At 48.2% G+C, this 24990-nt stretch overlaps 1 protein-coding gene across 1 annotated transcript in view; it reads right to left on the bottom strand.

Annotated features, from left to right (window-relative positions):
* Positions 1-24990, bottom strand: part of GALNT17 (polypeptide N-acetylgalactosaminyltransferase 17) — a 424276-nt gene that overhangs the window by 97909 nt on the left and 301377 nt on the right. Inside the window, 1 exon segment of the mRNA XM_021086349.1 lies at positions 742-866. Within this exon segment, the coding sequence (XP_020942008.1) occupies positions 742-866 (125 nt within the window).

Raw genomic sequence — 24990 nt, 5'->3', positions numbered from 1 at the left:
AGAGACCCCTGCCAGGCATCCCCCAGCCCCTCCTTGTGACTCGGAGGAAGACCTACCAGTTAAGTGGTTACCAGGCCCTTTTTAAAGGAGTCCTCCCCAACACCCTCACGGGGGCTCATTCATTCTGCCTCTACAATGAGGAGGTTGGAAGGCATCCAACATTTTTTTTTTTTTTTTTTACAGTAGAATTCATTTCTCGAACACGATCTTGAGCAGAACCCAGTACATACAATATCCAGAAAGTGGAGCCAGTTTGGACACAGGAGGCCGGCAAGAGGCCCATTCTGTCTTCTTCCCTTTCCCCCTGCCCCTCCTCCTCCCTAGAAGCATTTCGGAGGAAAGGGCGAGGCCCACAGAACCCGGGCCTGCTCTCCTATGATGTACGTGAACAGTCAAAACTCTAGGATGGAAATTCTAATTTAAGGAGACGATTTAATTTTAAGAAAGATTTAAGGAGCGTGTGAAACTGAACGGGAGTGAGAACCAAATTCTCCAGCTCGCATTCGGATTAGGTTGCCCTGGCGTGGACAAGGTGTTCAAACATTCAAGGGTCGGGGGTGTGGGGGGGGAGCTCAGGTTTCCCCTGAGGAGGGGTGACAGCCCTGTTGGAACATCTTTAGGGACAGAGGTGGGGTGTCACATTCATCAGCTCAAGAAGCTTTAAATTCACCTTAAAAACGACCAGGCAGTGGTGCGCGCAAACATAAACAGACCAAGAGGAAAGGTCGCCATGTCACAAACCTTGATTCCGAGTTCGATATTTTCTCCTCCATACACATCCATCCCAGGGTCCAGAAGACCAATTTCGCCAAAGAACTTCCTGTTGACCACAAACGAGCAGCCAATCATGGCTGGGGTCCTGCGGGAGAGAAAAGGAAGCCGCTGTCATGGGATACAGACACAAGGAAATATTACTGAGCCACGAGACAAGGAGGGACCTTGAGGGAGTAAGTCAGAGAAAGGCAAATACTGCACATCTCATGTATCTGTGGAATCTACAAAAGCCAAACCTATAGAAACAGAGAGTAAGAAAACCATGACTCGCAAAGACACATGGACTCCAATGTTCACTGCAGCACCATTTGCAATACCCAAGACATGGAAACAACCCAAATGTCCTTCGACAGAGGAGTGGATCAACAAGAGGTGGTACATCTACACAATGGAATATTACTCAGCCATTAAAAGGAACGAAATACCAGCATTTTTAGCAACATGGATGGACCTAGAAATTATCATGCTAAGTGAAGTCAGTCAGACAATGAGACACCAGTATCCAACGCTATCACTGACTTGTGGAATCTGAAAAAAGGACACAACGAACTTCTTTGCAGAACAGACACTGACTCACAGACTTTGAAAAACTTATGGTTTCCAAAGAAGACAGTATGGGAGGTGGGGGAATGTGCTGGGGGTGTGGGATGGAAATCCTATAAAACTGGATTGTGATGATCATTGTACAACTATAAATGTAATAAATTCTCATGGCACTTCTGTGACAGTGGGATGACAGGATGAGCATCCCAGACAGTCTCAAAGAAGCTCAAAGGTGAGAACAAGACGCATCTGCTCCCTACGCCAGGGAGAAGAGCTCGACAAGCTGGAAGTGAGAGAGGGGAAGCCTGGAGAGGGGAGGAAGGGGGTCAACAGGAAGGGGTCAACTCCATGTCCTGAGGGGAGGACGCCGATCAGGGTGCTGGTTCTTCCAGAAGGGAGGAGACTCAGAGGAGACCCCAGGTGCCCAAAGGGGTCAATAATAAATGGCAAAGAAGGGGTGCCGAGTGGGAGAGATGACCAGATCTACGGGGTGGATGGTGGCCATAAAGTCTGGAAACAAAGACGATTATTTTATCATTTACGTATTTATTTGCTTGATGATTTCTTCTAGGGTGGGGAAAAGGCGCATGTTGACCTAATGAACATCAGAGATAAAACCCATCTGAGGCAACACGTCATGGATGCATATGCGGGAACGGATGGAAATGCAGCCTTAATACACTGTGTTCACTGTGATTGCCCATGAAGCATGGAACCACGCATCTCTAATGAGGGAAACACCTGATACCCTTTAACATATGACATGTGATGTAGTATAACATCAACAAAGCCTCTATTATATCTTTTGCCTGCTTCCAGACTTTATAGGTATCCTTGCATAATAAATTCATTCAGCAGGTATTTTCTCAGCACCTACCACCTCTAAGGCATTTTACGAGTGCGGTAAGGGGTAGAGAAACACATGATAGTTTCTGCATGCAAGCGACTAAGAGTTATTATTATTATCACTATTATAATGGCAGCCGTTTATCGAGTAATTACTATGTCTCCCGCAAAAGTGCAAAGCACATTTTGTGCACTGTCTCATTTAAAAACCTCCGCAGTCCCATGAAGGAGGGAGGACCATCTCCATTTAGCAGCTGAGGCCCACGGAAAGCTAGCGGCTTGGCTTGAATCACAGAACAGAGGTCAGGACCCATTCAACTTCAAAGCCTTTCACTCCAGCCGTTCCGCTTCACAGAACTCTCCAGAAATGGCTTTGTGGAGGAGCTGGCAAAGCCCCAGACTACCACAGGCTAGAAAGGCTGTGAAGATGCTTTCCTGGGCAGGAGAGACATTTCATACAGGAGGCCCCATGAAACTGCACGGGGGCTGCCAGGAAGCTATTAGGTGGGAATCTCTTGAGCTGAACTCTAGACCGTAATATTAGATCCTCATCTGCTCCTTCCGACCTTGAACTTGCCTTTGCCATTAATGTCCAGATTTCTAACTCTACCGGCTAGCTCTTGGAACCTATGTGGTGCAGCAGCAATGGGGCTCACTGGAAAGAGAAGAGTTCAGGGTCGAATGGACCTAGTTTGAAAGCAGGTGCTGCCACTCATTACAAACTGTATCTGTGTTAGGTTAATGGAACCTCTGGATCCCAGTTAAGTCTCTGCAGAATGTCGCTGTGAAAAAGATATGCCATGTGCCCAGTGCAGACAGCAGGACTCAATAAATAATGTTCCTTTGCTCGCCATCAGGTTTTTCTAGAAATCTCATGCCCATCACGCCTATGGACACAGGACACCGCCCTACCGGGGCAGCGGTACCAGCTCTACCAGGACAGCCACCCAATTATTTCCTGCAGCCCTTGGCCCCTCTGAGAGAAACAGCTGGCCCCTAGCCTGGAAAAGCACTATGCCAGCCCAACCCCTGCCTCAGTCAACCAAACCAGGAATAGGCAGAGATCCCAGATTCCAAAAGGGGTCAGTCGAATGTTGTTTTTCTTGAAACTTGGAATCCAGACAGGGCTGGAAGCTGGAACTAGATTGGTCTCTTCCATCTGCAGGGCTCAGGTGGTCTCTGTGCGTGCGGATGGGCCAGCTGAGGAAGGCAAATGCACAGTGGAGGTGTGAGACCACGAGGTGGGGGCTGCCCGCTGTCTTGGGCTGCTGTCTGCTGACAGGCTTGGCTTCACTCTCTGCCCCTGGGTCACGGGAGAGCCCCCTGTGTCTTTGTGATCTGTCCTTCTTGACTCAAACCCTCCGGGTTCAAGAGGGTACTCTTTGCAACCAAATGGTGTCAGTGACACATCCTGCCCCTGCCCCCATTTATGATCTGGAGGAGAGCAGGTATCTTATCACATAGCTGGAAGAGGCAAACTGCAGGGAAGATTCACCCTGGGAGAGTTAAAAGCCAGGGTCACTCGAGTGATGGAGAAATGCCAGTGACATGAGTGCTTTGAGATGAGAGGTGTGGTCCCAGAACGGGACCAGTCTGCAGAGAAGGAGGGCAGGGAGGCTGGTGTCACCTCACAGAGCAAGTGCTGAGCACGTCAAGAAATTCTGAGACTTTAGAACAATCTCTCCAATCCCTAAGGTCAAGGTCTGAAAATGCCCAACATGAACACGCATGTGTGATTAAGATCTTGCTCCTAGATGCTCTATTTTCTAACCCCTCAGGGCAATCAAGGAAGTCAGAATCACAGGACACAGCCCATGGGTGAAAAGAATGTTTCTCTGGGATTGGCTCAGGATCCACCTACACCAGCATCACTGGGCTGGCTCCTCATACAATGCAGATTCCTGGGTGTCACCCGGACCCTGGAACCAGACTTACAGAGATGAGACTTGGAAATCAGTGTTTGTACCAGCAGAACCACCCTGCGGAGCCATCTCCCTCTTGGACTGACAGGTCTCTAAGAGCAGAGAAGCTATCCGTCTAATCTCCCCTTATATTCCCAGGACAGAGTGCCTTGAAGACACAGAGCTGGCTGTGGTTGAATGAATGAATGAATGTAACTGATCTGGGTGACCACTCCTGGTGGGGAAGGGCTCCCTGATGCCTCAGGGACAAACTGGCTGACCTGAACCAGAAGTCATGGACAGTACGGGGGTGCGTGGTAGCGAGGGGAGAGAGGAAAGAGGGAAGGAGAGGGAGAGACATAGGAGGAAGGGGAAGATGAAGGGAAGGAGGAAGAGGAGGAGAGGGAAAGAAGGATTCAAAGCAAGACCTTTCACTGTCAAGGACACACCTCATCAAGGTTGCATCTTCCTTCCAGACAGTGCTCGGACTGCCCTTTGGAAAACATTTTTCCCGGTCAAGCAGTCTGATATTTTCACATAACTGGCCTTATCTAGATGATATGTTTTGGCTGCAGTGGGAGCAGAGACAGAGTCCCGGTCTGAGTCACCCTGGGTCCTGGGCCTGCTGCTCACAGTTCTGTTCAGCATCTTCAACTGGGTCCCATATCAGAAGCCCTAGGATTCCCCACGACACAGCAGAGAGGTCCCCTGGTACCACCTCATTAAAACTCCATCAGAGCAGCTGTCCAGGCTGGCACAAGGCCCCGCAGAGCCAAGCTGGCCTCTATCTGCGTCCTGGCAGGCTGTCAGAGCCCAAAGACGAAGGGTAGGAGGCTGGTCCTCATGCGACGAAGATGTGGAATGAGTGTGTGACCATCACTGCTGTTGGTGGCATGTGGAAAGGTCCTCTAAAGGCCATGGTCAAAAACCTGCCACATGGAGTTCCCATGGTGGCTCGGCAGTAACGAATCTGACTAGTACCTATGAAGGTTCAGGTTTGATCCCTGGCCTCGTTCATGGGTTAAGGATCCGGCGTTGCTGTGAGCTATGGTGTAGGTCGCAGATGTGGCTCAGACCCCGAACTGCTGTGGCTGTGGTGTAGGTCAGCAGCTGTAGCTCTGATTCCAACCCTAGTCTGGGAACCTCCATATGCTGCAGGTGGGCCCTAAAAAGCACACATGCACACACGCGCACGCATACACACACACACACACACACACACACACACACACACACCCTGCCGCAGTGTCAAAAGGGTGCCTGGGTGCCAATCCCTGTCTCGGTGCTCTAGGGAGGCCACATGTGACAGGGACGATGCAGAGGAGAGGCTGGAAGCAGCCTGGTAGACCAGCCCCCTGGGAAATGGCCTCCCTGCTAACCCCTAGTCCTGCAAAAAGCAGAGCTGCAAGGCTGCCCGGCCTTGCTGAGGGCAAGGCAAGGCTCAAGCAGGTGGCTGAGGTACCCCTGGTCCCCGTGGAGATTAAACAATTCAAAGGCATAGCCTCACCCACTGCCGGGCCAGCCAGTGTTGCTGGTGAGCTCAGTGGGGTGACGGCTCTCAATTCTGGACGGATGGACAGCAGTCCTCTCTGCTCGGGAGAAGCAGATCCCAACAGAAAGCCCCTGCCCGGCCCTATCTGGGACCCTCAGCCCTGGTGGGGTCCCATTTCCCTTCTGTCAGCAGCACGGAGCCACAGTCTATGGCCCTTCAGAGCTGATGAGATTCTGGAACGTGAGCCAACAGGCTCCTCCTTCAAACTCCACTGCGATTAGCACTGTCATCGCAAACATTTCAATTCGAAATCATTCAAAAACGATAATCATATTAAGGGATCTGCCAACGTCTAATAGCTCCATTACGGAGGAGAAGAACGGAAATTAAAAATAATCGCTCTTATTGTTGCAGTGACGCGGAATATGTGCAACACACATGGTCCCAGCTGAGAGAGAGAGAGAGAGAGAGAGAGAGGAAAGGGAGAGACAGCCCAGGACAGAGTGGCAGGCCCAGGACTCCCCAGCCGGATATGCAGAGCTCTGTCACTGTCATTGCTTCCTCTCCTCAGAGGCGACAAAGGACCCTCCGTGTTCTAGACGAATCCACCCCCAGTACCCTGCCCTGGCTCCCTGCTGTCTCCTGAATTAAGCACCAGTTCTTCCTTAGCATCCCTACCCCCAAACACCTGTCCTGCATCTTGCCCCAGAGAGTCCATGGCCTGGCCACCCTGGGCAACTCACTGCTCCGGAAATGTCCCAGTTTACGCCTACTCGTCCTTCTCTAGAAACACACGCCGCAAGGCCACCTCCATCCATTCAAATTCTACTCTCCCTTCAAAGAGAGTAGGATTTATCTTTTTATTTTTGGTGGTGAGGAGGGGGAGGAATTATGTTACAAAAAACCAATACATATCTCTTCTGGAAAAAATATAGCTCGACAGAAGTAAGAAAACAAACAAACAAAAAAACTCTTCTATGTTCTAGGACCATAAGCACTCAATGCTCTTGCCCAACCCCTATCTTTCCGGCTCACCTCTCCTGTTCACCAAATTCACCCATCCTTCCCCCCCACAAGGACCTCCAGTCCACTGGCTCTGCCGCCTTGATGGGGGACCCCCCCGCCATGTGTTCTCCCTGCTCCCCAAGCTCCAAGCCATGCTTGGCTGTTGTAAGAGCCCTGGCTTTCCCCCTCTCACTTTGCTTTGTTGGCCAAACTCTGCTGCTGATAAGCACAAATTTGGGGGCTGATTTCTCTTTATATTCAGGGCTGAGAGTGTCCTGTGGGCCCCGAGTGCTGCCCTATAGTCTGCTCCAGGCCCAAGGTATGTTTCCCTCTCACTATCCTAGACAACTCTGCCCCAGCATCTCCATCTCCTTCCTCTGCTAACCTCCAACACCTCCTCCTCCCTCTCGGTCTTGCTTCCTACATCCCTAAGGAAGCAGCAAACAAAAGAGAATGTCCCCACCCCTGCACATCCACTCACTCAGTGGCATCTGTCACCTGCCGCCTTCCTTTTGCTATAATTCACCTGTCCATGCTCTTAGCTGAGGCCAGCCCTCCACCCGTCCTCTCTTGCTACTCAAGGACCTCGCTCCTGCAATCCCCCCTCTGCTAAATACACCTGTGTTAAATATCTTTTCTTATTTTCTATATTCTTGAGGACTTGGCACCTGGGGCTTTGTTGACTGGGGAGAGACTGCCCCTTGCAAGGCTGGCTAATTCTTAAGGACAGCAACCCCCACCAGGCATGTCTTTCCTATGCAAACTAACCAGCTGGAGCCCACACTCCCTCCCACCTCCTCTATCTGGTCTTTATACTCCAGGAGGCAACTTCTCTCTGTCCTGATCTTCCTGGGGCCAGGAACCAGACAACAGGTGACAGCCCCCTATACCGCCAAACATTCCAACAGCCAATCCTAAACCTGATGAGTTGCTTATGTTGCCTCGCCCATTTCTTCCAAAAGAAAACACAGGAAAGACTGGGGTCCATGCTTTCCCCTCACTCCTGCTTCCTAACTGCTCCAGGTGCTTCCCCTATGGCCCTGCACGGCAAGCCTCCTCCTCTTGGGAACTGAGGAACGAACTACCCTTTTTAATGACAATGATCTCCTGATCTGCTGTCCTCACCACATCTAGATTTAAAAGTCCTGGGGGCATTTCAGAGCAACACTGCACATTACCTGTCTCCCTCCGGGGCTGGATCATTCTTAGCAGTTCGCATCACTGACAATTTCCCCTCTTGACCCACTTTCCTTACAGCTGCCTCATCGCATTTTCTGTGCCCCTTACAGCAAAGCCCCTTGAAAGAGCTGCTTACACCTGGTGCCTCCAATTCCTCTCTCCCGTCCTCCCCTGAGCCACTCAACTGGGCTCTCACCCTCATCTCTTCACTGCAAGTGCATCTGCAAAGGTCAAAGATGACACATCTGAAGTCCTAGAGCCGAATCTCAGTCTTCACCATGCGTGCCCTCCTCGCTGCATCTGATGCAGTGGTTCGGCCCCTTTCCTTGGCAGCAGACTCTCCACTGAGGGACCAGGCACCACACATGCCTGGCTGTCTTCAGGGACACCCCTTTCAATCTCCCTTGGTGACCCTTCCTTTTCTCTCTGATGTTTGTGGTGGAAGGACTCTAAGACAGAGCCCTCGAGTCTCTCTCTCTCTTTTTTCCCTCCATCTACACTCACTCCTTGCTGATCGGGTTTGCTTCCTTGGCTTTCAATAGCATTGCAATTCCAATAGCTTCCCAATTTACACTTCACTCTGGTTTTTTTTTTTTTTTTTCCCATCTTAGGGCCCCACCTGCAGCATACGGAAGTAGTTCCCAGGCTAGGGGTTGAATCAGAGCTATAGCTGCTGGCCTGCACCACAGCCACAGCAACTCAGGATCTGAGCTGCATCTGCAACCTACGCCACAGCTCACAGCAACGCCGAATCCTTGACCCACTGAGCAAGGCCAGGGATTGAACCCGAATCCTCGTGGATCCTAGTCGGGTTCGTTCACCACTGAGTCATGACAGGAACTCCCTACGCTCCACTCTGAATCCTTCCTCTGAACACCAGACTGGTACATCCATTCCCTGCTCAAGGTCTCATTATGTCTAAGAGACCCATCTCACCTTCTCTCCTGACCCAGATCATGTCAACTCCATTCTTCCAAAGGCTGCAATAAAACACCTTGGTGCTGGCCTTGGTGATGGTCAGGAGTGCTGGTGGCTCTACCTAACACCAGACTGGTACATCCATTCCCTGCTCAAGGTCTCATTATGTCTAAGAGACCCATCTCACCTTCTCTCCTGACCCAGATCATGTCAACTCCATTCTTCCAAAGGCTGCAATAAAACACCTTGGTGCTGGCCTTGGTGATGGTCAGGAGTGCTGGTGGCTCTACCTTCAGACTACATCTGGGATCTGATGCTACCAGGTAATCTGAGCCACCATCATCACAACCAATTTTCGCCCACACACCATATTTTCAATCTGGGAGAAATGGTACAAGCACCAGGAGGGATGGGGACACATGGCACAAGGCACAGGGAAAAGAACAGGAATCTAAACGTCCTACGAGGCGGTCACCCAACCACCTGGGACTCAGTCTCTTCATCAGTAAAGTGGGCATGAGACTCTGCCGAGAGGACCTGGCAGGACCACGGTGAGAATCTGATGCGATGATGAAAAGAGACATTCTCCATGTGTGACAACGTACTCAACACATGCGAAGCATTGTCAAGGACTTTACAGAGGGAGGGAGGACGGAGGGGGAGGCAGAAGCAGGTGAGGGAGAATCCTGGCCAATGGAGTCGATCCAAGAAATACAGTGGGTCTGGAATGAGATGGGCAGAGAAGGCGGCCAGAGTTTTAGAAGGAAAGGGAAATAAGAAAGCCTGGTGCACTGGGGTCTAAAGGTATGAAGTCAGAGATGGCGGGTGTGTGTGAAAACACTCCGGGGAGAGGGTGGGGCAGTCACGGTGGCCCCAAGAGAACTGCCTGTCCAGCCTGCAACGGCAGGGCGAGGGATGCCTGCTCTGCAGATGACCCAACCCATCCCGAGGTCACCTCCTCTCAGCCCTGGGGTTAGGGTCTGTGCCTCTGCCTGTGGAGTCCAGGAGAACGCGTGTGACAGCCCACCTCTGGGCTGCTCCTGGCACCTGTTTGACCTGACGCCTCAGCATCATGGCAGGATGGGGTCTGAGGAGGGGTCAAGTGTGCCCGCTTGTTTCTGCACTTGTTCATCTGGTCAACAAGGATGATGAGGCAATGGAGGATGCCTTTGTTAGACTAAGTGCCGGGCACTTGAGAAGATAAAAACACACTAGGATACGGTCTCAGTGGGGCAGCAAAATGAACACTAATTTTTGTTGTTTCTTGGTAAAAATGGCTTCGGGTAGAAGCTGTGGAATTATATCTATGTATCTATGTCTATATAGATATCAACATCTGCATCCAGATGGGTGAGTGAGGCTGTTGGAGTGGGAAGAAGAGACTCCAAGGGTGAAGGGTCAAGAAGGAGCTAGAGGAGTTCCCTTCGTGGTGCAGCGGAAACGAATCTGACTAGGAGCCACGAGGTTGCGGGTTCGATCCCTGGCCTTGCTCAGTGGATTAAGGGTCTGGTGTTGCCGTGAGCTGTGGTGTAGGTCGCAGACGCAACTCAGATCCTGTGTTGCTGTGGCTCTGGCGTAGGCCGGCGGCTACAGCTCTGATTAGACCCCTAGCCTAGGAACCTCCATATGCCGTGAGTGCAGCCCTAGAAAAAGACAAAAGGACAAAAAAAAATAAAAATGAATAAATAAATAAAGAAAAGAAAAGAAAAGAAAAAAGCAAAGAAAGAGCTAGAAAACGGAGACTCTGGCCTGTGGCCTAGATGATGAACTGACTTCAGAACAAAGCCCCCATCAGGAAGGGTCTTCCACCTCTTTTCAGAGACTGCTCCTACCAGGGCTGTGCCTGTCACAGCCTGGCTGGTGTCTTGGTCATCACGAAGGGTTACAGGGGCTGGGGTGTCTGTCCCTTGCTTTGCCCTGCCCACTTCTTACCTCCTGGAGCTCTTAGAGATCCTGGCCACCTGGGGCTAGCTGGGCTGAACCTGAACCTGAATCTGAACCGCCCGGCTGATAGTTCAGGAGCCGGGGGTCCTGGGTTTGCCCTGTTTTCTCTTTTCGTGATTCCAGGGGGCCTGTCTCATTGGGATTCACTGCCTTTCTTTGACTTCAAACTCAAACCCCTGACATTTTTCCCTGGTCCTAGCTCTGTCTCAGCTAGTATCCATCTTCTAATGCCAAAGCCCCATCTGTAGGAAGAACAGAGACAGCTCAACACTGGAGTTGTCTCTGCATAAGTTTCTGCAAATCCCGTTCTCAGGCCACAACCAACAATGGGTATCTTGTGGGTAATCAACACCTTCCTTGGCAATAAGCAGCTTGGTTAATCAAAACACACTTATTTTGGGAATTCCCATAGTGACTCAGTGGGTTAAGAACCTGACATGAGTGTCCGTGAGGATGTGGGTTTGATCCCTGGCCTCGCTTAGTGGGTTAAGGATCTGGTGTTGCTGCAAGCTGTGGCGTACGTCACAGATGTGGCTCAGATCCGGTGTGGCTGTGGCTGTGGTGCAGGCTGGCAGCAACAGCTCCAATTTGACCCCTAGCCCAGGAACTTCCATAGGCTGTGAGTGCAGCCGCCAAAAAAAATAAAAATAAAAAAGCCCTTATTTCAGTGCATTTTATTATAACATCACCCACTGTGAGTTCTTCGACATCATCTCCTAGTAACCACGAGTTCCTGCCGGGGATGCTGCCTGGTGTGTTAAAGTGATCAAAAGACAGTGAGGGGGGACGGAAGAGGAGACCCTGGCCGTGACTCAGGGAGCACGTGTGCCCAATGCTGCAGCAGGACAGCTCACAACTATTTCTCATCCTCAAAGCAGCTCTAATTAGTAGTTATTCACAGCCCCATTTCCCAGCTGAGGAAACTGAGGCCAGAGGTTAAGTGAACTGGCCAAGGGCTGGCTCATGCACGAATGGACAGAGCTAGGAGCAACCTGGTGTCCGTCCGAGGTGTCCCCAAAGTCTCCCGGACGTGATCACTGAAAACCAGCAGCAGCTAAGAGCTCTCGCAGTGGGTGAAATGAGTGGTCCCGCTTTGAAGATTTCTGGGGACTTGCAGCTGCTGAACACTAAAAATACAATTGGGGGGAAGGAGTTGGCTGGCTCGCTAGAATTCTGGCGCAGTACAGTAATTTAATGCTCAGAGTTCCATTTGCCTCTGCTATACAGATAAATACCAAAAGGGTAAGTACTGATGCCTTTAAAAAAAAAAAAATCAAATGCTGTATCCAGCACATACATATTTCACCAGAAAATGGGACCCAAAGGCTGGTGCTTTGCCTGCTAAATGGAGGTAACACTTTCTCTTTTGTGGCTGAAAAGAGAATTCACGCTGAAACAACAACTTCCTCCAGATTGGGAAGTGAACTGTCTGGGTATTAAGAGCCTTTCCTTGTGGAGGATAAAGGCAACGCTCATCTCCCTGCAGTGTGATTTTTCACAGATGCAGAAAATGCCAGTGGGGATTGAAGTTGCCGGTCCCGACGCCTTTCCCTGGCTCACTGATTTGCTTGGGTCTGATTTATTAAAACAAAGACCCTCTCAAACCTCTGCAGTAAGCTGTTTCCTGTACGTACTTTTCTCAGCAGAACACTCTTGCTCTTTGCTAATCATATGTTTGTTAGATTTTGAGGAAATGATTTGCCAAGAATTCTTTGAAGGCGGTTTTTGTAAAGGCATCAGGTCTCTGAAGAAGTGGTAACACATTAAGCTGTTATCAGCCTAAGCTGTTATTTATATTTATAATGTATAACTATATATAACACATAGATAGATAGATAGATAGATAGATAAATAGATAGATAGACAGACAGGTAGATGCACATATGTTATCGTGTGAGATGAAGCACAGATCGGGTGAATATCTGGGGAAACGAAAACAGAAGAAAGGTTCAGAAAGACGTTCAACAAACTACACCACCTGTTTTTGTCCAGCCAGAGAGCTAAGGATGTTTTTTACAGACAAACACCTATGATCCATTTGAAGATGGGCACACTGGCTTTGAATCTCGGCGAGGCAAACAGCTGCCCCTCCCCAGCAAAAATTCAATTTTCCTCATCAACACCCCTGGACAATTAAACTCGTTACTATTGTAGTTTAGATTTCCCCAGTTAAATATTTATGGAAGTTGGTTTTTGCTCTTGTTCACAAGTACCTACATAACAGCTTCGGTTTAGCTTCTCTTGGATCGTAAAGCCTACAAATATTTACTGTCTGGCCCTTGACAAGAAATTCTGTTGGACTCTGTTCTGGAACACGAGCCTTGGGGGGGGGGGGTGTGCAGATGCCAGGAGGGCAACTGGTACCTACCTGGTGACTGGCAGGAAGGTGACTTTGAGAAAACTAGATAAGGGACTCGGGGAGAGAAAGACGTGGAAGACGGATGAGACTCCTTTTCATCTGCTGAAGGGGAACACAGTCTGGATCCAGCTCCCAGGGCTGATGCAGGAACAAACTTGATAAATGCTTTGGGTGGTACACTTGAAAATGGCAGCAGGCGAGCGACGCATGGCTTGTTCTATAAAGACAACGAAGGGGAGCCGAATATGCCTCTCTGGCCCAGGATTATCCTGAGTGGGTTATTTTTAAGAAATAGCAGACTTTGGAGAAGCTCTGCAAACCCAGAAGTTACCCTTTGGAAAGAGAAACTTCCACGTAGAAAGGACCTGGGCGGGGGGGGGGTCTCCCGCTCTGTACCTGGAAGAGAAGGAAGACCCTACATTTCGAGAGACATTCACCAATGGAGAAGCTTAGTCTCGTCGGCTTCAATCTACCTTCCCCTTGTTTCCTGTGCTTTTCTTGGTCACTTCCCAATAACAAGCCTCCCCTTCCCCAATATTTTCTTTTATCTTTACCTGAAGGTGGTATTTAAGGTGATGGCTGGGGCCATTTCTGGGAGATGCTCAGTTGTCCTGGGTATCTCCCACATACACGGGAGGCAAACAGATTATTGAGCATTTTTTGGTTTCTCTCCCATTAATCTTTTTTATTGCAGGGGTGGAACGAGGGGGAGGGTGGTCTCTGTCAAGAAGCTATAAGCTTAGAGGGAAAATCATTTTTCTTCCTGTACAAAAGGAAGAGTATTGAGGTGTGTGCATAGTGGAGAATTTTTCTGAGACGGTTTTGGAACATCCTATATAAACGCAGGCACTATGGGATGAAATAAAAAGCAAAAGAGAACAAGAGGACAGAGGAAATGAGCAGGATAAGATGACACCACGGATGAGCTTAGTGCACACACATGTTCCTTCACAAAGGCGGACCGGAGCTCCCACTGTGGCACAACAGGATTGGCGGCATCTCTGGAGCCCTGGGACGCAGGTTCACTTCCCGGCCCGGCACAGTGGGTCAGGAATCCAGGGGCAGGCTGCAACTGCGGCTCAGATCTATTAGTCCCTAGCTTGGGAACTCCATATGCCGGGGGTGGCCCAAAAAGGAAAAAAAATAAATAAATAAAGCGAACCATGAGTTCAGCTCTGTGTTGCGGCAAATAGAATCACTGGCGTGACCTGTGGTGCCTAAAAGACTTTTTTTAAAACCGAAGTACAGCTACTTGGCCACAAAGCCCAAGAGAAATTTCTCTACTGAGTGACTTGATGAACAATTTCCTCACAACACCACTTTGGTAATACAACAAGCTCTGCAAATCTGCTTCTTAAAACACCCCACAGCAGTGGTTGGCAGCATTTATTTAAAGTATCAGTTGAGAGCAATTGTTTCCAGGGCCAAAAGTAGGTCAAAGTAACAACTGTCTTTTCTGATGACCTTGCTTATTTAAGGGTTAAATGAGTAGTAAAAATAGTTACCAAAAGTAGTCTAATAAAATAACAACTGTGTGTGTGTGTGTGTGTGTGTGTGTGTGTGTGTCTTAGCTATGCTCATGTGGTTCCCAAGCTGGGGACTGAACCTGCACCACAGCCGTGACCTGAGCCACAACAGTGACAGCTCTGGATCCTTAACCACTAGGCTTCCAAGAAACTCCAATAATAACATATTTTGAATTATATGAGTAAGGTTTTCTATTCTGGATCTGCCATTTTACCCAGAGGCAGTTGTAGTTTTGGGATGGGACTGAGATGAAAAGAAGCAGAGAGATGTTAATTTTTGGTGGTGACTATAAAACTGACTCTTAAAGCTAAATTCTGAAACAGTCTCAAAGCCAGGATTTCGAGAGCATGAGCTATACCCCGGAGAATGTGCTTTTTAAATTCGGAACGTCCCTTGAAAATGGCCATTAGGCAAAGCCAGAGGATGGAGGATGTGACAGGGCCATGGGCCTCGATGCTGGCTCAGCTTAGGGTCCCCTGAGGAGCTTTAAAAAATGACCTGTGCTCAGGCTCCCTTCCAGCCACTCTGATTCAATTGTCTGACATCCATATTTGAGTCAAAAGTGCAAGGAGGGTTGAGAACCACGACAGATGGGAAGTTCTCAATCTTCAAAGCTGGCTAATTTTTCCTGGATTGGGGTCGAAGGCTGAAGAGAGAGTGGAAAGAAGAACAGGTTTGTGGGAAAGCCTCTTCTGGTCTACTGGTCAGGCTGGAAGTCAGGGTGGGGAGAGAAACTCTGCAAATAGACTTGAGGCTGGAAAGGCAGCAGAGACGATGCATTGCTTGCCGCCTAGCACCGTGAGGGTGGGCGTGGGGTGGGAGAAGGTCTTGCAGGGTGCCTGGAGTGGGGCCCAAGTGATGGAGTTTAGGCAGAGAGATCTACTGAGTATTCCCAGCCGGTAGCCTGCTCCTGGCATGGCAGGACATCCTGATGTTCCAGCATCCTCCAGGGAAGGGCTGGCAAAGGCTGAGCAGGCTGGATCTCAAGAGGAGTCAGGAGACAGAAGGGCATGACAGGTGGATATTGTGCCCAGAGTTCAGAACCAGGAGCGAGGACATCAGCAGTGAATACAGAGGGGGAAGACTCTGAAGATGATGCATCAGATAAGTCAGCAGGCACCAGGGAGGCTCCAGAAGGCAGCCTGCAGCCCAGCACCTCTACCATGGCCAGCTCTCTGTGCTCCTGAGTGCTATTTAAGAGGAGGTGGGAGAAGGAACCCTTTTGAGGAGGAAGACTGGCCCTTACAAAGAACAGCCTGTTAAATCCTGATTTCACTGAGCAATTGACTTCAAAGAGATGGAGATTTAAATTTGAAGAAATTCAGTTACCTTGAAGTGACAAGATTAGTTTTCTTCTCCATCATCAGTGAAAATGGGGCTAGAGACCAGCTTGAATTCAAATATGAAAAAAATAAGTCAATAATTTTTACATCTGACTTGCAACTGCAATTTAAAACCTACCGCAGAGTGCTTAGAAGAAGTGTTTAGAGTATTTAGGGAAAGAAATGGACTCTAAGACACCAAAAGAAAACTAAGAGGGAAAAAGAACAAAGGAATCTGTCAGAAAAACAGCTTTTCTGGAAAGTAATTTGGCAACATGTCACATGAGTCTCAAAAATGGACTTGTGTTGGACCTAGAAATTCCATTCCGAAGAATAACAATAATGTCTGCCTCTGAGACTATCAGCTTATGCGATCTGGACAACTCTCTAGCTGAAAACAATGAAAGAAATTGGATTCGAAATGCTTAATATTAGAAAAACCATTAAAGATTAACAAACGAAAATTAATTTGATGAGTTGAGATCTTGCTGAGATTGGAACAAAGAGTGAGAAGCCCAGCCCTGGGTTAGCTTCTGCTTGGAGGTGTGTACCAGTCTGGAAAGGGGGCTGAGAGGTTGAGTTCCCTTCTGAAGTCCCATTTCTGGACCAGAGTTTAGGTTCAGGACCAAAGTGAATACAAAGGAATAACCCCAAAAGACCAGGGAGTTAAAAGTTAGACTTCAGTGCTCCCCCTGGTGGACAATCTGATAAGCCACCCTCGGTTCCGGTCTACAACCCTGAAAGGCTGTCTCTGAGAGGAACATTTTCCTGGAAATCAACCTGCCCTCCCATAGGCCGCCAGTCCATCTCCTCTCATCTGGGTGGTCCAGAGAACCTTAAATCTTGAAATTCATCTAAAGGGATCATGACTGCTAGCACTCCTATGCTGCTGCAGAAAGAATCAAAAATTCTCACTGAGGGCAGCTAATGTCAGCCTAGGTTTCTGAGTAATTCAAAACATAAGTTTTTGGAGTTCCCTTCATGGCTCAGTGGTTAAGGAACATGACTAGGATACAAGAGGATGTGGGTTCGATCCATGGCCTTGCTCAGTGGGTTAAGGGTTCCGGTGTTGCTGTGAGCTCTGGTGTAGGTCTCAGACACAGCTTGGATCCTGTGTTGCTGTGGCTATGGCATAGGTTGGCAGCTATGGCTCTGATTCAACCCCTAGCCTGGGAAGGAGCTTTCTTATGCTGTGGGTGTGGCCCTAAAAAGCGAAAAAAAAAAAGTTTTAAAATATAACTTCTTACACATAATCAAAGACAATCAGAAGCATCAGGAGTCAAGATGTATGTCAAAGGTCAGATCATGGAACTAACAGACAAGGGAAATGCTGGCACAGGACCTATGGATATTGCTACTTTTAGACCCTGCAAAATATCTATATTTATTTTTTTTACTATGTTTGAGGAGATAAAAAGCAAGCTTTAAAATTTCAGCAGAGAACTAGAAGCTCTAATGAGTTGATAGAGCAGAGTTTGGAGAAGGAAACAAATCTAGAATGAAAAAGTTGAATAACTAAAAATAAGAACTCACTACATAAACATAGTAAGACACCACTGAAGAGAGTATTACTGAAGTAGAAGATAAGTCAGAAGAAGGTTTACAGAATGAAGCACAGAGATAAAAAGATGAAAATACATAAAAGAGAATAAGTGATACAGAGAATACATCGATGAGGTCTGACACAGGTTTTTGAAATCCTAAAGGAGAAGAAACAGGGCAGAGGCAATATGTGAACTGGAACTGAGGGAAGACATCAACCCCAGATTTAAGAGGCCCAACAAATCTCAAGGAGAATAAATAAAATGAAACCCACACCTAGAAATACCATAATGAAAAAAAAAAGACAAAAGTTTATATGCAGTCAGAGGTGGAGAGAAAAAGAAATAATCAAAGATTCTTAAAAGTTTTTATATAAGAATTTTAGTCTAAACATTACCATGGAGAAAAACTAGAAACCTTCTGAATTCCCATCAATAGGGATATAGTTAAACATCTTTAGGCATATTCCCATGATAAAATGTACGGAGCTGTTAAAATATCATTTTCTTTCTTTCTTTTTTTTTTTTTTTTTGTCTTTTTGCCATTTCTTGGGCCGCTCCCATGGCATATGGAGGTTCCCAGACTAGGGGTCGAATCGGAGCTGTAGCCACTTGCCTGTGCCAGAGCCACAGCAACGCGGGATCCGAGCCACGTCTGCAACCTACACCACAGCTCACGGCAACGCCGGATCCTTAACCCACTGAGCAAGGGCAGGGACCAAACCCTCAACCTCATGGTTCCTAGTCGGATTCGTTAACCACTGCGCCACGACGGGAACTCCCTAAAATATCATTTTCAAAAGTAATGATACAGGAAATGTTTGTATGATAATGCTAATAGAAAACAGTTAAAATACTGTGGCACCTACGTCGGCTCCTTTTATCTAAATGTATATAGTATAATGGAAGAGATTATGCTAAACAGCTGCCCATCATCACTTCCAGGTTGTGAGGTTGTGCATTTATATATACACATTTTCTGCATGTTTGTAAGATATTTAAAGCATTTCCCCCCACGTTTATACCATGAATCTCTTGACCTATTTATTTATATATTTATTTACTCCTTTTACGGCCACACCTGTGGCAAATGGAAATTTCTGGGCTAGGGGTCGAATCAGAGCTGCATCTGAGGCTTACGTCAACAGTCATGGCAACATCAGATCCGAGCCGCATCAGTGACCTATGCTGCAGCTTGTGGCAACACCAGATCCTTAACCCACTGAGTGAGGTCAGGGATCGAAGCCGGCACCCTCAGAGAGACAACATCAGGTCCTTAACCTGCCGAGCCACAATGGGAACTCCCTATTGACGTTCCTAATCAGAAACGGTTTCATTTTAACATACAACACTATCACTGAGGTTTCTCAATCTCAATTTGGGGCAGGACCCATTTGAGCTAGCACTTATTTTGCGCATTTGAATCATTCTATTCTTAAGTGTAAGTGCACTGAAAGGCAGGCAGGAGATGGCTTGATGTTCAAACATGGTGTTACTTGAGCGGGGCTGGCATGTAGCTGAGAAAGTCACAAGTTTTTTACCTGACACCCCCGGGGACAGTTTACCAAGATTTCCCTCTAAACCTTTCCTTTTGCTCTCCGAGGAGACCCATGTGTGTTCTAGGAGACAAGCTGTAATCCTCCCACCCCCAGTTCTTCCAGGAGTTTGTCACGTCCCCATTCTCTCCTGGGCCTGGCATATACCAAGCGAGGATAACAAGAAGGGCTTTTCTTTCTTTCTTTTTCTTTTCTTTCTTTTTTTTTTTAGAGCCGAACCCACAGCATATAGAGTTTCCCAGGCTAGGGGTCCAATCAGAGCTACAGCCTACACCACAGCCACAGCAACACAGGATCCAAGCCACATCTGTGACCTACACCATAGCTCACAGCAATGCCAGATCCTTAACCCACTGAGCAAGGCCAGGGATCCAACCCGCAACCTCATGGTTCCCAGTCAGATTCATTTCTGCTGTGCCAAGACGGGAACTCCACAAGGACTTTTCTAATTCAAGGAGAGAAAAAAAGCACGGGGGTTCCCACTCTGGCTCAGTGGGTTATGAACCAGACTAGGATCCATGAGGATGAGGGTTCGATCCCTGGCTCTCCTCAGTGGGTTAAGGATCCCGCATTGCTGTGGCTGTGGTGTAAGTGGGCAGCTACAGCTCTGATTGGACCTCTAGCCTGGGAACTTCCATATGCTGAAGGTTTGGCCATAAAAAGGGAAGAAGGAGAAGGAAAAAGAGAGGAAGAAGAGGAGGCACTGTTTTCAAATAATAAGACATGTAACATATTATAAAATTATACTAAATAGCTTGTAATAACCTATAATGGAAAAGAATCTGAAAAAAAATATATATGGTATTTATATATATAACTAACACATTTTGCCACACACCTGAAACACAACACTGTAAATCCACTATACTTCAGTCACATAAATAGATAAGTAAATAAATAAACACAGACCTTTCAAAAAAAAAAAGATTTACATAACCATCTTTTCTCATGGTCTTACAGGTGTTTGACTTAGAACCTCATTAAAGACAACTTCCTTCGATCACCTCCTCAACCCACATGGGTCTAAGAGCCCCTGGGATTCTGCTCAGGAATCCAATCGACAAAGAAGCAGGTGCCCAGCAGGCCTGACACGCCTGGCCAGGCAGGCGTGGAGTGTGTGCAGCTTACGGGGATAACACGGACCGTCCCTGCCCTCCCCGAGAAAATGGCACAAGGAGGGCTTCTGCACAGAAGGATCACCACAGGTTGGCAAGGGGCTCCTCTGGATCCAGAACAGCCCGAAGCCCAGAAGAGAGCGGTGTCTCACGCACCGTCACTCACTTCCTGGCTCAGCGAAATAAGCTGCAGTCCGCGATTTCCTTCCAAGGCTGATTAGTTGATAATTAGAGGGAGATGTAACACATGTAATTAAGCAATACTCTACAGGCACGGGACTTGGGCTGCCTTCTTTTCCTAATGAAATCATTCCTTTCTCAAGGTCTCTGCTCTGAGGAAGAAGACAGAAGACACCGATTCTAAGCGCAAAGAGACCACTGGCTCTGCCTCAAAACACTGTCCCTGAAATGTTTTGTCCCAGCCACTTCCAAGTGCATGAATAACAGCCTCTCAAAGGTCACTCCCATGCTCACTTTCAAGGTCTCCCCAGCACCTGCCTGATGGACCCCCAATTCCCGGGCAATGTTCAGAGGCTAAATAGCTGAGATGTGGTCCCTTCCCCCTTTCCAAATTTCTCATCTACAGGCTCCTCTGAGAACCCTCACTCAATGCCAAGGGCATCTGGGCTTCCTCCTTTGTGTTTGGCCCATTCTCTGCTCCTTTGGATTCAAGTCCTTATGGTTTATGGGGTTAACTGCAGCCCCGCTGCCTCCGTGAATCCTCTGACGAGCTCAGCACCGTGGCTCTCCCCTGCTGGAGTCCCTGTTGTCCGTAGCAGTCCTTTGGCAAGTGCATTCTTTTGTTTTCCATTTTTCCTGTGTCTCCCCACCCCCATCTCCAGGTCCCAGGACTGGGGAAAATGGCCATCTGGTCCCTTCCTGACCAGGCATAGTGCCCACAGCCTTTGGTGATGGAAGGGCTGGTACCTGAGTCCATAGTAACGCACACTTCAGCCTTTAATGGATATGATGATTGCACTGTATCCCCGTCCTCCACACATCAAACTGGGTCCAAAAGAGCAGACTAATTCTGTCACTGGGAGCTTTGAGAGGAGGCCAGAGGGAATGAGATACCAAGAACAGCTTTGACTCATGGGAAGCAGCTGGGGAGGAGGTGGGAGCTTGGCAGAGCTAGAACCTGTGAGATCAGGCACGAGGCTGGCCTTTTGTACAGGCCTGGGTTGTGCCTGGCAGCCCTGCTTGGTTCCGAGTTTCCAAGACAAGGCTCCAAATGTTTTCCAGTGGGAGGCCAGAAAATCCAAGTTCAGGGCTGGAGTCAAGTGCAGACCCAGAGGGAGGAGCAGCAGAGTAAAAATCAGAGCCGAAGTGGATTCCCAATGGCTGATCTGGCAGCTATGATTTCAACTGGCTTTTATGGGTCAGGGTTGGGGTGCCTCTTTTCACCTGTCAACTGTGAGTGGCCTCTGCTGCCCAGCTTGAAGGGCAGTGGGTTTCAAGCCACTGAATTTGCTCCTTTGTCACCAGTAACATCAGAGGTCAGGTTTACTGAGCGCTTGGTAAGTCCTAGGCACTGTGCTAAGCATTCACATACATGATCCCACCTAAACCTCCCAACAATCTATGGGGTAGAGGCTATTAATAGCCCCAATTTATTTTGTGTGTGTGTGTCTTTTGTCTTTTGAGGGCTGCACCTGTAGCCTATGGAGGTTCCCAGGCTAGGGGTCGAATCAGAGCTACAGCTGCCAGCCTGCACCACAGCCACAGCAACCCCAGATCTGAGCCGCGTCTGCGACCTACACCACAGCTCCTGGCAACGCCAGATCCTTAACTCACTGAGTGAGGCCAGAGATTGAACCTGCAACCTCATGATTCCTAGTCAGATTCGTTTCCACTGCACCATGACGGGAACTCCCTATAGCCCCAATTTAAAGATGAGGAAATTGTGGGAGTTCCTGTCGTGGCGCAGTGGTTAACGAATACGACTAGGAACCATGAGGTTGCGGGTTCGGTCCCTGCCCTTGCTCAGTGGGTTAAGGATCCGGCGTTGCCGTGAGCTGTGGTGTAGGTTGCAGATGCGGTTCGGATCCCGCATTGCTGTGGCTCTGGCGTAGGCCAGTGGCTACAGCTCCGATTCGACCCCTAGCCTGGGAACCTCCATATGCCGTGGGAGCAGCCCAAAGAAATAGTAAAAAGACAATAAATAAATAAATAAAATAAAAATAAAGATGAGGAAATAGAAGCACAAAGGAAGTAAATAAATCATTTTTCCCAGTCGCAAACCACTGGGAAGTGGTATAGCCAGGACCTGAACCCCAGCTCTCTTGGGCAAGACACTTTGACTCTTCTCCTCGCCTGACCTTTGAGGGGGTCCTTCCTGGCCCCTGCCTCAGAGAGACCCACCTTACTGGGAGTGGTCCACAATGCGGGGATGGGGCCAGTCATTCCTTTCGGCATGTGTTCCTTTAGGCAGATTCTTCCTGCCCCACCTCAGCATTAGCATCTCCCTGATCTCTCAGAATCCAGCCTCTCCTCCCCAGAGAACATGTGTCTTGGCAGCTCCTCTAGCCTGTATCTCTGCTGCTGCAGTTGAGCCCCCTGCCTCCTGTTCTTTTTCTGAAACACTAGCCCTGCTGAGACTTGCAGCCTGTGCTCTGAATCCTGTGTGGTTAGGGGGCTGGAGAGACACAGGTGTTTAGGGGAGTCCAGGGCACTGTGTTCCTCCAGCCTCAGGTCTAATGACATCTGCATGGGGGGGCGTCCCCAAGATCACTCCAGGGTTTGAGCATTCACTAGGAAGATTCACAGGGCACAACATATGGTCATACCCACGGCTATGGTTTCTTACAGCCAAAAGATACGAAGAAGAATCAGCAAAGGAAAAAGGGCACGGAACAAAGTCTGGGAGAAACCAGGCACAAGCTTACGAGAGTCACTCCAGTGGAGTCACAGAGCAATGAGCTGTGACAATGTGAAATGGTGACCACCCGGAAGGCTCATCAGATTCAGTACCTGGGGGCTTACGGGCAAGGTGATCAAAATTCCAGTCTCCCAGAGGGAAAGCAGGCGCTTAGCATAAACCATATTGTCTGTTCACATAATTTAGGTGCAGTAAGTTACTCTTGTCGGATATCCAAGATGGCAGACAAGGGCCAACCTGGAGAGCAGACCTTTTTAAGAATAAAGGGTCAGGCTTGCTATGTTAACTCTTTTCTGCACACAATCCAACACAGACAGTACAACACCCCAGCAGGAACCTTCTTTTCCTTTCCATTTGTGCCAGATTCCACAGGTCCAAAGCTTGCCTATTTCATCAGAGCCTCATGATAGTCTTGTACAGGGTGGGACGTAGTCCCTCCTTGATGAGCAAGTCAAAGGCTTAGAAGATGCTTGTTTCTAAGGCACTGAGGAAACGACTGGGAAGGTAAGACCCGAAAGCCAGCCAGTCTCCTCCCTTCTGATAGAAAAAGGAAGAGACATGGAGCATGGTACAGGGTCAAATCTAGACAACGCTGGCCACAAAGAAAAGGTTGTGCTGTGTTGTCATCTGGGGGCAGAATGAGACAGGAACGTGTCTCTGCCACTCAAGGAAACAAAAAGATGAACAGAACTCCCAGTGTCCATGAACTTTTAACACTTCCATGCTGCTCTCAGTTAAATCAATTTGCAGAATGTTAGCGCCAGAAATGTCCTTAAGAAATCATTGTGTACAGCTTCTTTCTTCATTTGTAAAATAGGGAAGACAATTAGCTTCAGCCCCTGCTGCATATGGCTAATAACCGATTGTTTAGAAAATTCGAGAGAATGGGTAATGAAAGCCATTATGTAAGATGGCTTTTATTGTGCTTTCTTTACCTTTCGAAAATTGCCTTCATTATCAATGAAAACAGTGATGGTCCTTCCTCCCTCTGTTTGGGTTTCTCTCCTGCTGCAAGCTGACACTGGGATCAAGTTCTCAGTCTGGGACGGAATTTAAGAAAATGGCCAAGATAAAAATAAAACACTTAGCTCTTCTATAGTTTAAAGGCAAGCAAATCTACCCGAATGTGGGTAAGAGGACCTATGAAAGAGTTTTTGAGAAGAGGCTAATGGCCTGTGTACGTCTTGTCTGTTGGTGCCGTGACTGATTCTTTCTGGGTCTCAGTTTTCTCACCCTAGAGTCAAGAGACCAAGAACAGCTATCATTGATGGGTTGCTTTTTCTACAGCGAGTCCAAGGTCATGAGCTTCACCATAGATTTGTGACCCTGATTCTCATGGCAATGCTTTCAGATGAGTAACAGTACCTGCTCCTGAGGGCTGGGAACACTGAAGTTCAGAGACGTTGGGTGCCTTGTTCTAACACAGCAAAGAAAGTGCCAAGCCTGATTTCCCTGACTCTCGGCACGGTGATGTAGGCTGTCTGCAGTCAGAAAATCTACTCTAAACAAAGTCCCAAGGGAACACAAGGAAACCTGTCTGTCTCCTCTTGAGCTCTGGGCATGACAAAAAAAAGGTTCTCTAAAAATTCATAATGATTTCCCCCTAAGGGGAGGATTGGAGATTTTAATTTACATTAGCCGCATAGTCAGGAAACAAACAGCCTAGAAATTTAAATGAAACACAGTGACAATTAGGGGTGACTTGCAGAAACAAATGCAAAACCTCACTGAAGAGGCTCATATTCAACCCAGAGCCAGACAAGCAGAGTACCAACCCAGAAGGTGAACTCATCATCTAAAATTATACCTAAGGAGACAATTCACCATGAGTGAGAGTCAGCAAATACAATAGGATTAGACCCTCTAAGAAGGTGAGATAATAGAACTTTCTTGGAGCTCAGGGCACACCATCCCAGAATACGACACAACATAATATTGATTATTTTGAATTAAAGTTACTCAAGAAACAGGCAGTGCAAGGGGGTGCTCTGACTCTCCTTTCTGTCTCCCCAAAAGCAGGAAATAATCTCTCAAGTGAAAGGTGCATTTCCCTGAAGCTGGAGGGAGAAGGCCACTGTTATAGCCAAAGA

The sequence above is a fragment of the Sus scrofa genome, chromosome 3 (genome assembly GCF_000003025.6).
Source record: "Sus scrofa isolate TJ Tabasco breed Duroc chromosome 3, Sscrofa11.1, whole genome shotgun sequence".
Classification (NCBI taxonomy): Eukaryota; Metazoa; Chordata; class Mammalia; order Artiodactyla; family Suidae; genus Sus; species Sus scrofa.
The sequence above is the reverse complement of the archived record's forward strand: the minus strand, read 5'-3'. Positions and strand labels throughout refer to the sequence as shown.